General features: G+C 41.3%; 1 protein-coding gene across 2 annotated transcripts in view; it reads right to left on the bottom strand.

The window, feature by feature from the left end:
* Positions 1–12,863, bottom strand: part of LOC125233813 — a 47,657-nt gene that overhangs the window by 32,150 nt on the left and 2,644 nt on the right. For both annotated transcript variants that reach the window (XM_048139943.1, XM_048139942.1), the window contains exons 3-7: positions 12,229–12,449; positions 9,877–10,020; positions 8,812–8,935; positions 7,235–7,328; positions 4,037–4,181 (exon numbers count right to left, since the gene is read on the bottom strand). In XM_048139943.1, coding sequence (XP_047995900.1) covers positions 4,037–4,181; positions 7,235–7,328; positions 8,812–8,935; positions 9,877–10,020; positions 12,229–12,449 — 728 coding nt within the window. The remainder of the gene's footprint in view (positions 1–4,036; positions 4,182–7,234; positions 7,329–8,811; positions 8,936–9,876; positions 10,021–12,228; positions 12,450–12,863) is intronic.

Below are 12,863 nucleotides of genomic sequence, written 5' to 3'. Positions count from 1 at the left end.
TCGCCGCGACTTTGAGTTGTCTACGCAATCTTCGCTGTCGCAGGTGTAAGTTATGCTGCCAAAAAGGACAGATTTGACAGCCGCGGGAATGTTGACTCGAGTCGCGGTCTAAGTCGCGGTTGTAAGATGTGCTAGAGGTGCTGGCAGGCAATTATGGTCGCGCGATAAATGATAAAACATCTGGCCGTCCCTATAATCGCACTTACTAATAGTGCGACAGGGACGGCCTGATATTTTATCGTCTATCGCGCGACCATGCTACCCGTGCTGTACTAGCTTTTGCCCGCGGCTTCGCTTGCGTTAGAAAGAGACAAAAGTAGCATATGTCACTCTCCATCCCTTCAACTATCTCCACTTAAAAAACATGTCAATCCGTCGCTCCGTTTGGCCGTGAAAGACGGACAAACAAACAAACAAACACACATTATCTTTGGTGAAACAACGAATTCTTCCACTTCAGATTATAGAGTAACCAGCTTTTCCCATTTATAATAAACTAGGTTTTGACCGCGGCTTCGCTCGCGTAAGAAAGAGACAAAAGGTAGCCTATGTCACTCTCCATCCCTTCAACTAAATCCCCTTAAATAATCACGTCAATTCGTCGCTCCGGTTTTGCCGTGAAAGACGGACAAACAAACAGACACACACCCTTTCTTATTTGTAATTTTAGTATGGATTTGACATTATTATTTATAATATTGTCTTCGGTTACCGCGATAGTTACTCATGAAATAAAACTATGGAAACGGATTAAATCGCGTATAATGAATTTAAAATACATCCCGACGTTTCGAACTCTTTACAGCGTTCGTGGTCAACGGGTGACTGAGGAAAAATTAAAATGTGCAAAAGCTACCCACTTACAAGAAATATTAACAAACCATGACCACAAATAATCTAGATTTCTAAGGCAGGTTCACACACTATTAATAAAGCTAGTTATACAATATTCAAAAAATGTTTACCATTACTCTGTTAAAAAAAATAATTAACCAATTAATCTACACAAATTTTTTGAATATTGTATAACTAGCTTTATTTATTAATAAAGCTAGTTATACAATATACACTATTGTGTGTGAACCTGCCTTAGAAATCTAGATTATTTGTGGTCATGGTTTGTTAATATTTCTTGTAAGTGGGTAGCTTTTGCACATTTTAATTTTTCCTCAGTCACCCGTTGACCACGAACGCTGTAAAGAGTTCGAAACGTCGGGATGTATTTTAAATTCATTATACGCGATTTAATCCGTTTCCATAGTTTTATTTCATTATTATTTATATTTAAATAATTATATACGTATAGCCTAATTTCGTCGGTAACAGCGTGTTATGTAATGGCGTCGTTGGTGAACTGTCGCCTGTCACGCCGTGAAACTGCGTTCGAATCCCGGGAGTCTATAAACTTTTTGTATTTTTTTTGATATAAATTTCGTATTTTTTATTGACCGAGCAAGAATGGAGAGCCGAAGGTATCAATTTTATCTTAGAGAACATATTGATTTTTTTATTGTCATTTTGATTTTCTATTTATTAAGTTGAGATATAAAACACAACTTTTAATACCCTCGCTAAATATAATATATTCTCGAAATTACTCCTTAGATAAAAAAAGTCCACTTGAGTTTTTAAAGCACTACGATACTCAGTTAAATATTGCATTTTCATTTACTAATTTAAGATTTCAAAAGCGATTTGAATACCCTTGCTCCATAGAAAATAAACAATTAGAAAAAAAAATCATTCGAATCGTACTTTAGAAACTAAAATTTATCTATACTTTTTGGAATTTTTTAAAATATCAGATTAGGATAATTAATGTTAGAAATTCTGAGTTCGACGAACCCAAAAATTATTACCATGTAAGAGAATAGGTTTTTAATCTTTTTTGTGGAAAACGCTCAGTAACTACTGTACGAGTACATATACATTTATGTATAATAATAAAACAAAAAATAGTGTCTCATAGTGTTGTGTTCCTGCCGGTGAGTAAGGCTGCCAGAGCTCAACGAGGGTGCGGGGTGCTGACGACGGGAGGACTTACGGAACTAATTTGTTCCGTCTATTGTCCTTTGAGTCGTCGGCAACCCGAACCCTCCTTTGAACTTGTACACTCCTTTTTGCTGTGCACACACAGCAAAGGGGAGTGTACAAGTTTCTAATGGGGCGGCAACGCGCATGCGACACTCTTTGAGTTGCAGGCGTCCATAGGTTACGGTGACCGCTTTCCATCAGGCGGATCGTATGCTTGTTTGCCACCGACGTAGTATTAAAAAAAAAAAGAGAAAAAGTCCAGTAGGCCTAGCACATGATGGCCGCGGGAGTATGTCGCCGCGAGATAGATGCCACGTCTTCTTCTAACTGTATTAATGACATAAGGAAGGGTAGTCTATCTCGCGGCGACATACTCCCGCGGCCATCATGTGCTAGGCCTACTGGATTCGAACCCAGTACTTCCATGCAAATCATGCGATAACACGTATTTACCGCAAGGCTATTTAAACAAGCTGTCGCCGCGTGAAATTGTCGACTAGAAGGAATACAAAAACACTGTATGTGTGAGTGATACTTAAAAATAGTGTAAAATAGTAAATTTATCTACATTAAGGGGATTAACGTTACAATGAGAAGTTGAATGTATGTTGTAATACGTCAATTTTAATATTAAATGTTCGCGAAGCATAATTGAAAGTATATAAATGCCTGTACGACTCCACAAAAAAAATAAGACCGGTAATTTGCAGATTAACGCCATCTAACGCAGCCTGAGCTTCGGGTAACCTAGGCGAGCCACCTTAACAACTTATCTAAATGTATATAACCTTTGAACAACACCATAGCACAGTATAATAAAGAGTACTATCGTACAGTATGGCCACTACCGCTCCCCGCTGAAAGAGCCGCCCACCCCCTCTCGGTTACCTCACAGTTACCGCATGTCAAAAACGCGAACAGTCAACCTGTCATATCTCACTCACACAAGCATGGTACGCGTTCACCTACACGAGCTTAGAATGTGTGCTAGGAACGCGCCTCTTTCATATATTTGATCGCCAGTGACCGAGATGTGACCATAGTATAAAACAAAGTAGCTTCCAGCTGTCTGTCTGTCCCCATGTATGCTGAGGTCTTTAAAACTACGCAAATTATTTTGATTATTTCTTTTTAAAAGATAGAGTAATGCAAGAGGAAGGTTTATATGTAATTATATCCGTAAGAAGGACAGGGAGCCTGTCAGCCGGATGGCACTCGGGAAGCTGACCACTGTTGTGTCCTTTACACAACTGTAGTGAAGGACAGAGATAGCACTCATGCTAGATATCTCTACACTCGCAGCGAGGTATTGGCGGGGCTGGTATAGAACCCCGGCACGTTGTGGGGGCGCTCCGGCTCGGGCTCGCGTTGTAGAACCAAGCCGGATCGCACTCGGGAAGCCGACCACTGTTGTGTCCTTTACACAACTGTAGTGAAGGACAGAGATAGCACTCATGCTAGATATCTCTACACTCACAGCGAGGTGTTGGCGGGGCTGGTATAGAACCCCGGCACGTTGTGGGGGCGCTCCGGCTCGCGTTGTAGAACCAAGCCGGATCGCACTCGGGAAGCCGACCACTGTTGTGTCCTTTACACAACTGTAGTGAAGGACAGAGATAGCACTCATGCTAGATATCTCTACACTCACAGCGAGGTGTTGGCGGGGCTGGTATAGAACCCCGGCACGTTGTGGGGGCGCTCCGGCTCGGGCTCGCGTTGTAGAACCAAGCCGGATCGCACTCGGGAAACCGACCACTGTTGTGTCCTTTACACAACTGTAGTGAAGGACAGAGATAGCACTCATGCTAGATATCTCTACACTCACAGCGAGGTGTTGGCGGGGCTGGTATAGAACCCCGGCACGTTGTGGGGGCGCTCCGGCTCGGGCTCGCGTTGTACAACCAAGCCGGATCGCACTCGGGAAGCCGACCACTGTTGTGTCCTTTACACAACTGTAGTGAAGGACAGAGATAGCACTCATGCTAAATATCTCTACACTCACAGCGAGGTGTTGGCGGGGCTGGTATAGAACCCTGGCACGTTGTGGGGGCGCTCCGGCTCGGGCTCGCGCTGCAGCACGCTGAGGCCGCGGTGGCTGATGGCGCCGAGGGAGCCTGTCAGCCGGATCGCACTCGGGAACCCGACCACTGGTACAAATATACATAATAGAAAGTTAATAATCACGCTTTAAATCAAGGTATTATGAGAAGATGTGATGTTTTAAACTGAATACTGCTCTGACCATAGAAGTAGGATGACAATGAAGAACTGTCGAATATCAAAAGTGAGACCAAAACTGGACCAATGTCAAGAGTCATTGGGAGTATTAAATTCAGAATAATTTTATTTATTTATTTAGAACACAAACAGTCACATAAACAAATGAGTTGGTGTACTACAATGTAGGTACTAAGTAATTTGGATAAAAAAAAGACCTGGAGGTTCATTACTGAATATAAAGATTGTTAACATACTAACAAAATTAGGTATGTAAGCTAATAGGATAATTTGCTTTTCTAACTGTTTAATCGAAACGGAAATTACCCACTGTATCCTCTAAATACAACTATTTGCACTGAATCCGATTAATCCGTTAACTTAAATTGAGTAGGCCGCTAGCGGCCGCTGCCTGTCATCAAAAATGGTCACGTTTTCCATTTGTAGTCTGCCTCTTTTGCACTTATAGGATGATCATATACGTGACAGCTTCTCTTTTGCACACTTCAGCAGTCTTTAAGCGTAAGCGAAATGATAGGTCTGTGGCTCTGACCAGGGGCCCATTTCTCAAAACTGAAAGTTGCAAGTTACAAGCGGAAGTCTCTTTCCAACTTGTCATATTAGACATTGACAACCACTTGTAAATTGTAACTTGTAGCTTCGAGAAATGGGCCCCTGATCAGTAACAGCAAAGACATATAACTCCGTATAGACAGATAGTCTAAGAAAAAAACGTACCTCAGAACCATATAGAAAAAGATACGGTGGCCTAGATGGCGTCACACCTTTGGGGGCCGCTCGGCTAGATGGCGCTAATATGAATATTTGACATTTTAACACATATCGAGCTAACAATATGGGGCAAATTGTCAAAACTGAGGTTCAAAAGTTTTAAGCCTGTGTCGAGAGATGGCAGTCTATGCACTGTGATTCCGATTCCGATTTGATCCTCTTTGGTAATAGTGACCTTGTAAGGTGTAGAGGGCGAAAATTCGTGATGTGATCATAAATATTCGGCGAATGTGTAGATCGCAGTCCTTAAGTTGGTGATAGACGTACGAGCAAGTACGCGTACTTATGGCTCGACGACCTTTTTCGATTGTGTGTCACCGTAAGTACGCGTAGGTACCATCGACAACACTGTTAGCTGTACATTTGTAATCCTTATTACAAGGGCATAAAGTCTAACGATGGTTAGCTAAGAGAGCGCGCACACGGGCAACTGTTGCCAGTGTTGCCAGCGACTTTTTTGTCGCGACCATGGCCTAGTATGAAAGTGCGCACACGAGGCGACGCAACTTTTCATACAAATACGAAAGTCGCCGAGCAACTGTGTCCCCCGTGGGCGCGCACCCTTAGAGTGTTGCTGTTAGTACTTTAAAACCGCCGCGCATAGTCGTCGACGAACAACCGGTTTGAAAACTTTGTATATTATGAATTTTCTGAGATGAACTTTTCGCTTTAGCCGTAATCTGTTAAACAAAGGCCTTTGTTTCTATTATTCCCGGCGGCTAGCTCCCGTTTCCACAGCACGTGCTAAAGTCTCAGTGTAGTTAAAAAGCAACTATCATGATATCAATAAGGTTCAAATTTATTAAACAGTTTGCAGTATGCAGATAACTTTTTTTGAAGATGACAAAACGTGTTATCTCCGAAAGGTCTTTTTATGGATTTGAACCTTATTACTATCATGATAGTTGCTTTTTAACTACACTGAGACTATAGCACGTGCCGTTTAAACGGGAGCTAGCCGCCGTGAATAATAGAAACAAAGGCCTTTGTTTAACAGATTACGGCTAAAGCGAAAAGTTCATCTCAGAAAGTTCACACTATACGCGTACGTGCTCGTACGTCTATCACCCACTTTATCTAATCGTGAGACATTCGTTAATCGTGGGATTCTAAACGGGCCCCATTTTCACTGCTATATGTGGTATGTGGAAAGACAACAATAGTCTAGTTTCCTACTAGTCAAATCAGCTTCTTTTTAAGAACTGTCAAAACGATTTGCTGATATGGAATTACTATGAAAAACCGAGGAGTGACGTCACGGTCAATTCATTTACTTTATATCTTACTTTTTTTTTAACTTCTGATTAGCAGAAACGTCTGCAATCGATGCCACTAGGCTTAGAATAAATTTAAAAGTGGAAAATGTCTGCCTTGGGTGATTCTAAGCCTAGTGGCATCGATTGCAGACGTTTCTGCTAATCAGAAGTTAAAATTTAGCATGGTTAGCGCATCGTAACTGGTGAATTTCCAATATGACTTGGAACTCCGGTTGCCGTTTAAGAAGTTTAACACTCTTACGGTAGATGTCGCTACGGGTCCCATTGACCTTAGTAGTGGAAAATTTCGCTGGCTTGGTTGAAGTCTTGGTGGCTCAGTTGGCAGAGCGCTGGAGTATCGATCCAGAGGCCGTGAGTTCAAGTCTCACCCAAGGCAGACATTTTCCACTTTTAAATTTATATCTTACTGTTTGACTTATTAAATAGAAATTATGTTTAAACATAACTGCTGTCAATATATTTCTTCTAATTTTGTGGTGCTTTCGTGCACTGCATAAAATATTTTTTTTTAAGTATAGGAAACTACAACTAGGGAACAAATCAAATTGTTTTATTGAATATTTTTCGATTAGCCGCGTAAGCTGAAGACCCGGGTTCGATTCCCGGCTCGGCCACCAGTGGGCCCTGTCGTTTTTTCTTTCGTGTATGATATCTATTTAAATTTATATAGGAAACTAGCCTATTGTTCCCGGCCATCTATTACAGATAATATTAGGTAGTCCTTTTAGAAGCCCATTTACTCAATTTTAGGAATGTCCCTATAGTATTACATGATTAGTTACAAATGGAGTTGTGATCTCGAATGTACAAATTTTGGTTGGGATTTTTTTTAGGTTTGCCCGTTATTATAACCCGGTCGTGTAGAGCAATTATTGGAACATTCTCAGAAAGAGATATTTCATAAATATACTGACTGTTGGGCACCAATGGGTGGTGCATAACCGGCTCTCGCTGTTCAGGATGGGGCTGTAGAAGCGGCGCAGCGAAGCAGTTTTGCGGGTTCGGCATCTGACAACATAATTAAGAATTAGGAAAAAAAAATACTAGGATTTATCTCCGGCTGTGGAATGAGCTTCCCTGTCGAGGTATTCCCGATGAGCTACAGTATGGGGTTCTTCAAAAAAGGAGTGTACAAGTTTCTAAAGGGTCGGCAACGCGCATGTGACACCCCTTGAGTTGCAGGCGTCCATAGGTTACGGTGACCGCTTTCCATCAGGCGGGCCGTATACCGGTTTGCCAACGACGTGGTATAAAAAAAAACTAACTAAGAATTTTATTTTGGCTCAATTGTCCAAAGTGAATCTTGGCCTCTGAAATGAGACAGTCACTGACGTGAAGCTGACGCAGGTCCGCCGCCACACTGTCCTCCCAGCGATACCTGGGTCGACCCGCCATCAGGCCACCAGCCGGTCGACCCAAGAACGCTCTCATCGCCGAAACGAAAGCGCACAGACTTCGGTGGTTCGGCGACTTACTTAGAATGGGAAACTTTTAACTTATTATTATTTAATATGGAGACACATTTGTTTGATTTTAAATGATTGTCAAGTCAAACTCTAAATTGTCCCTGTCTGTCCGGGGTACCTATCACTTGGGCTCATAGAGACCATTAAGTAGCAAAAGGTTAGAGAATTAGCTTAGAGGAATTTTCTCTTGAAAAAAAAAATGTTTAAATTAATAGCAGTATAAAATGAAACGTTTTTATACGTATATGTACCATGAATCTATTAGGTCCATTTCTTGTGTTAGCTGGTATCCTTATAGCCACAGACCCCTTAACACAACTTGCCTTGTCGCGCGCGAGTCCATACATCAAGCGCGACTTCAAGTATGGGCTCGCACGCGACAAGGCAAGTTGTGCTAGAGGGGCTGATACCTACATGATCGACTGATGGTCTTACAGCTGCCTCACAAATAAAATGTAGCATTCCTAAGGTTACGACAACTGAACGGAATCGTTTATAAATTATTTACAAATCGGTTTAAATTAGGGATGTACCGACTATTGATTTGGCCGACTAGGCCGACTACCGACTAGTCGGCGCTTGGGTGGCCGATTAGTCGGCTAGTCGGCCAGAACATAATTTTCGACTAAATTCATCAGAATTTTTTAATTAAATTTTTGGTCCTTCGTTTGCGCTTTTAATTTTTTTACAGGTTGAATTTTTCAAAGGTCTATGAGAATATTTATACATATTCCATTTTTAACAACCGGTTTGGCTTAGTGGGTAGGGTAGTGATCCTGCCTATGAAACCCGGTAGTCCTAGGTAGGATATTTATTTCTGTTATATTTGTTCTTTTGACTAACAAAGGTATAACGAATCGGTACATAATACAATTATATCAGCTGTTAATTTATTTTTGTACTGTTTTTCTATGACTTATAATCGGCCTGTTTTGCCGACTAGTCGCCGACTACAAATGTGGCCAGATAGTCGGCTTTCCCGACTAGTCGGCGACTAGTCGGTACATCCCTAGTTTAAATATTACCTGTTGCACAGGCCGCGGTATGTTGATGTAGGCGTGTCCGGTACATTGCATGGCCTCATCAGGTCGGACCATGGTCTCCAGGTTGGTTGGGTAGGTCCGATGGAACGGCGTTTCAGTGTTCATTCTACAATGAAAAATATGATTTTATTAACAGACTAGGCTGCCAGCATCTGAGGTAAACTAATGTTATTAATTATCATATACAGTATGTAAACTAACGAAAACCATTTACTGTAACCCGTAAATGTCCAGGTGATACTGAGAAACTTTTACTATGGGATCAACCCCGAAATCACGAAAATATCTTCTGACAGTTTCATAGGTAGTTTTATTTTATAGTAAGTATTTCCTATGGGAGAGTAAATTTTTATTTCGCGTTTTGGGTGTTGGTCCCATAGCAAAAGTTTCTCAGTATCACCTGGACATTTACGGGTTACAGTAAATGGTTTTCGTTAGTTTACATACTGTATTTAAATTGAATTTATCTATTTATATATATTATCTATTTCATTAATGAACTGTTTCACGTCACTGATATTGTATATTGCATAATACAAAGCACGTAAGGTTTAGCTGTAAGTGTTAATATGATTCAATAAAAAAATGTCTTACAGGGGCATTCCACGTGAAGGTCGCTTACGACATGCTTTTGCCTTGTATGGCAGCTATATCAATCAAATCGGTAACGCTCGAGAAAATACTACCATTGGTTAACCAAGTCATGAAAGGTTGTCAGACACAACTTCGCTTTCTTAGCGTCTTCAGAAGTATTAGAAGAATTGCCTGTCGTAAGCGACATTCTCGTGGAATGCACACATGAAGGCCTCAAGTAACATTATTCCCAATATAACTGTGAAAATGACGATTACTGAGGCAATTTTGAAGCTAAGCTTGTATAGCTGGAATGCAGTTCATATCAACCCTTACCTGATGCCATCGGAGCACTGAGCAATAGCTTCGTCATATGGCGGCGGTGCCTCGCCATGAGGTAAGTAGTTGTTAGAGTCTTCTAGCCTATTAACGCTTCCTCATTAGTAATCAGTACCTCGAGTCTCATGTACTTACCTCATGCCGTCGGAGCACTGCGCGATAGCTTCGTCATATGGCGGCGGTGCCTCGCCACGAGGTAAATAGTTGCCATGAGGTTTCCAGCCCGCTAGGGCCGTTTCGCAAGTGCCGCCCATGTAACCCATACTGCCGCTGATGTATCTAAACAATAAATAAAATAAATCAGATAATCCTCACCTTAGTAAATAGGTACTTACATTAACTTTACAAATTTCGTACGTCGTAAACTATATGAAATCAATATATTTATAATCAATTGTATATTTTACAAAGGAAGACTTTTACGCCCTAACAAATAAAAATATTTTCGTAGCGTACAGCTGAGTTCATAAATATGTGTACATATCTTCACCTTAACTCGTTGCGATAAAGTGAAAAAATGTATACATAAATGAATAAATAAATAAATCAATATTATAGGACACTCTATGCACAGATCGACTGGGTCCTACACGGTAAACTCAAGACTTGTGTTGCAGGTACTCAGACAACGACATATATAATATACAAATATTATATACGTAGAAAACATCCATGATTCAGGAACAAATATCAGCTCATCACACAAATAAATTCCCTTAACGGGATTCGAACCCGGGCCCGCGGAGTAGCAGGCCGGGTCACTGCGCACTAGGCCAAACCGGTCGTCAAAATACATATTTATGAACTCGACTGTACATGAACGTAGACGTATTTTTGCTAACTTTAGATCTCTTTGCGAAATGATAATTCCTTCAATCAATTTGTCCCAATCAAGAATGTCGAATTAATTATATTGCAGACTGAAATAATCGCATGATGCGTCAGTAGAACAACTTGTACTCATACTAAGATGTTTGAAATTTTATTCTTATGCTGGTAAAGACTGATTTTCCTTATATAAATGCAAGGACTATAATTATAGTCTGTTAAGAGACTATAATGGGCGGAAGTCCTTTGTTGATCCGTTACAAATTATAAATAATGTAGGTGCCATAACCATGACTTCTTATTAGGTGGCTAAATGTTTATTTATGTTAGTATTTATAATAAAGCATCAATCACACCGAAACTTCACGCAGCGTATACGTAATGAACGCCGCACTTTTTAGGTACATTTGTACTACGTAAATGATGTGTCAAAATGTTATCATGTATAGGTCTCCATATGGTAGGAATATTCGCCGTATTAGTAACTCGGATGGAAAAACACTGAGCTAGCGATCCAGTGGTTATAACTTCATATCCCACCCAAGACTTTTAATTGCTCTCTGAAGGAGAATACTCTGAGTAGAATCGACGCATTTGAGATTTGGTGTTGGCGCAAGATGTTGGCTATTTCATGGACGGCGCGCGGCGCACCGTCGCACCAATGCGTCGATCCTGGCGGAACCAGGGGCGGCTCACTCCGTGATTCTATCGCCGCGCTACAAGTACATCCTGGCGGCCGCGAGTTCGCGGCCTACTCAGGGATGGCGCGCGTTCTCACGGAATGCACGTTCGCACTTTCTATTGTTACTTTACGTCGTCAGGTTTTTTAAGCGATGTCCGCGTGTGGAATGGCTAATAATACTTACTTAAATAGACATATATTAAATAAGATAGACCATACCAAACCATAAGACATTCTTACACAGATCTACTTCCCACGGAAAAGTTCAATAAGGCTTGTGATGTTGGAACTTGAACAAAAATATATAAATACAGTATAATTATATAACTAGAAAATACCCAAGACTTGAATATAATAGTATAACATTTTATGTGAGTATTAATTCGTTTGGATTGGATCCATTGGTAACCGGACACCGGACGCCGCGCACGTGCGACTCGTTTCTTTGTAAGAATTTTGTAGGTATTTAAAAAGGCGGCATTTCGTGAACATCAAAGCAGTGGGCCTTCTGTACTTGTACTATTATATATTCTGTGGCGGAACTTAAAAATCACTGCCACTTGTCTGTCATTTGCTTCCAGCGAATCATTAACTACTGTGGAGACATGGCCAGATAGGAGGCCGGTCAACCTTGAAAAACGTATTATGGTTGGCATGTGAGGACGGGGGGCGAGTGACCATCCACCAACACTCTGGGTGGACAGTGTTAAGGCCTGCTAAGGATTAACACAGGCGCCTATTATTAGGACTGCAGAAGACCGTGCTGAATTGAGAGCTTTGGTGCTCAAAATAACGATCCTCAGCCATGAGGACCCAAGGAAGAAGAAGAATTAGGGCCAGTTGCCTCAATCACATTTGACAGACACATCATCGTCACGCAGCTGACGCCTATGGAACTTCCCATACAATAAAATTTAACGAATGCTTTAACGGTGACAGATGGTTTGATGCAACCGGGCGTTAATCTCTAAGGTTACCCAATGCTAGTGAGACTCCTCTGGTCATCAGCTCGCGGCGGCCTCCTTATCTTCTGCCTCCTCACGCGATACACCACCAGGGCGACCGTGAGCAGGGCGACGGCTACTGCTCCCCCGGCCGCCAGTCGTAGGCTGCTCTCCGACCCGTCTGCTGGCTTCACCACATCGTCTAAGCAGATGAACTCGCAACAGGTGTTGCCGACGCGAAATGAGCGGCAATCCTGTAACAAGTCGGTTTTTAGTAATAAGCAAGGATAATTTATATAGGATTTACAGTCATACTAAGAATTGTACCTCATTTTATTAGCGCCACCTATTAAATCCATACTAATATCCATACTATCCATACTAATCCATACTAATATTATAAATGCGAAAGTAACTCTGTCTGTCTGTCTGTTACGCTTTCCCGCTTAAACCACGCAACCGATTTTGATGAAATTTGGAACAGACAATCTTTAGACCCTGAGACAGAACATAGGCTACTTTTTATTTCGAAGAAAAGGGATGAAAGGGTTGAAAAAGAGGTTGAAAGTTTGTATGGGATTTCTTAATTTTAAAAGATAAAACCATGAAACTTTATATTTTAGCACTTGATAAGAAATCATTTAACATCTTGATAACGAATAGGGATA

The sequence above is a fragment of the Leguminivora glycinivorella genome, chromosome 15, assembly GCF_023078275.1.
Source record: "Leguminivora glycinivorella isolate SPB_JAAS2020 chromosome 15, LegGlyc_1.1, whole genome shotgun sequence".
Taxonomy (NCBI): Eukaryota; Metazoa; Arthropoda; class Insecta; order Lepidoptera; family Tortricidae; genus Leguminivora; species Leguminivora glycinivorella.
This window is presented reverse-complemented; position numbering and strand designations above follow the sequence as displayed.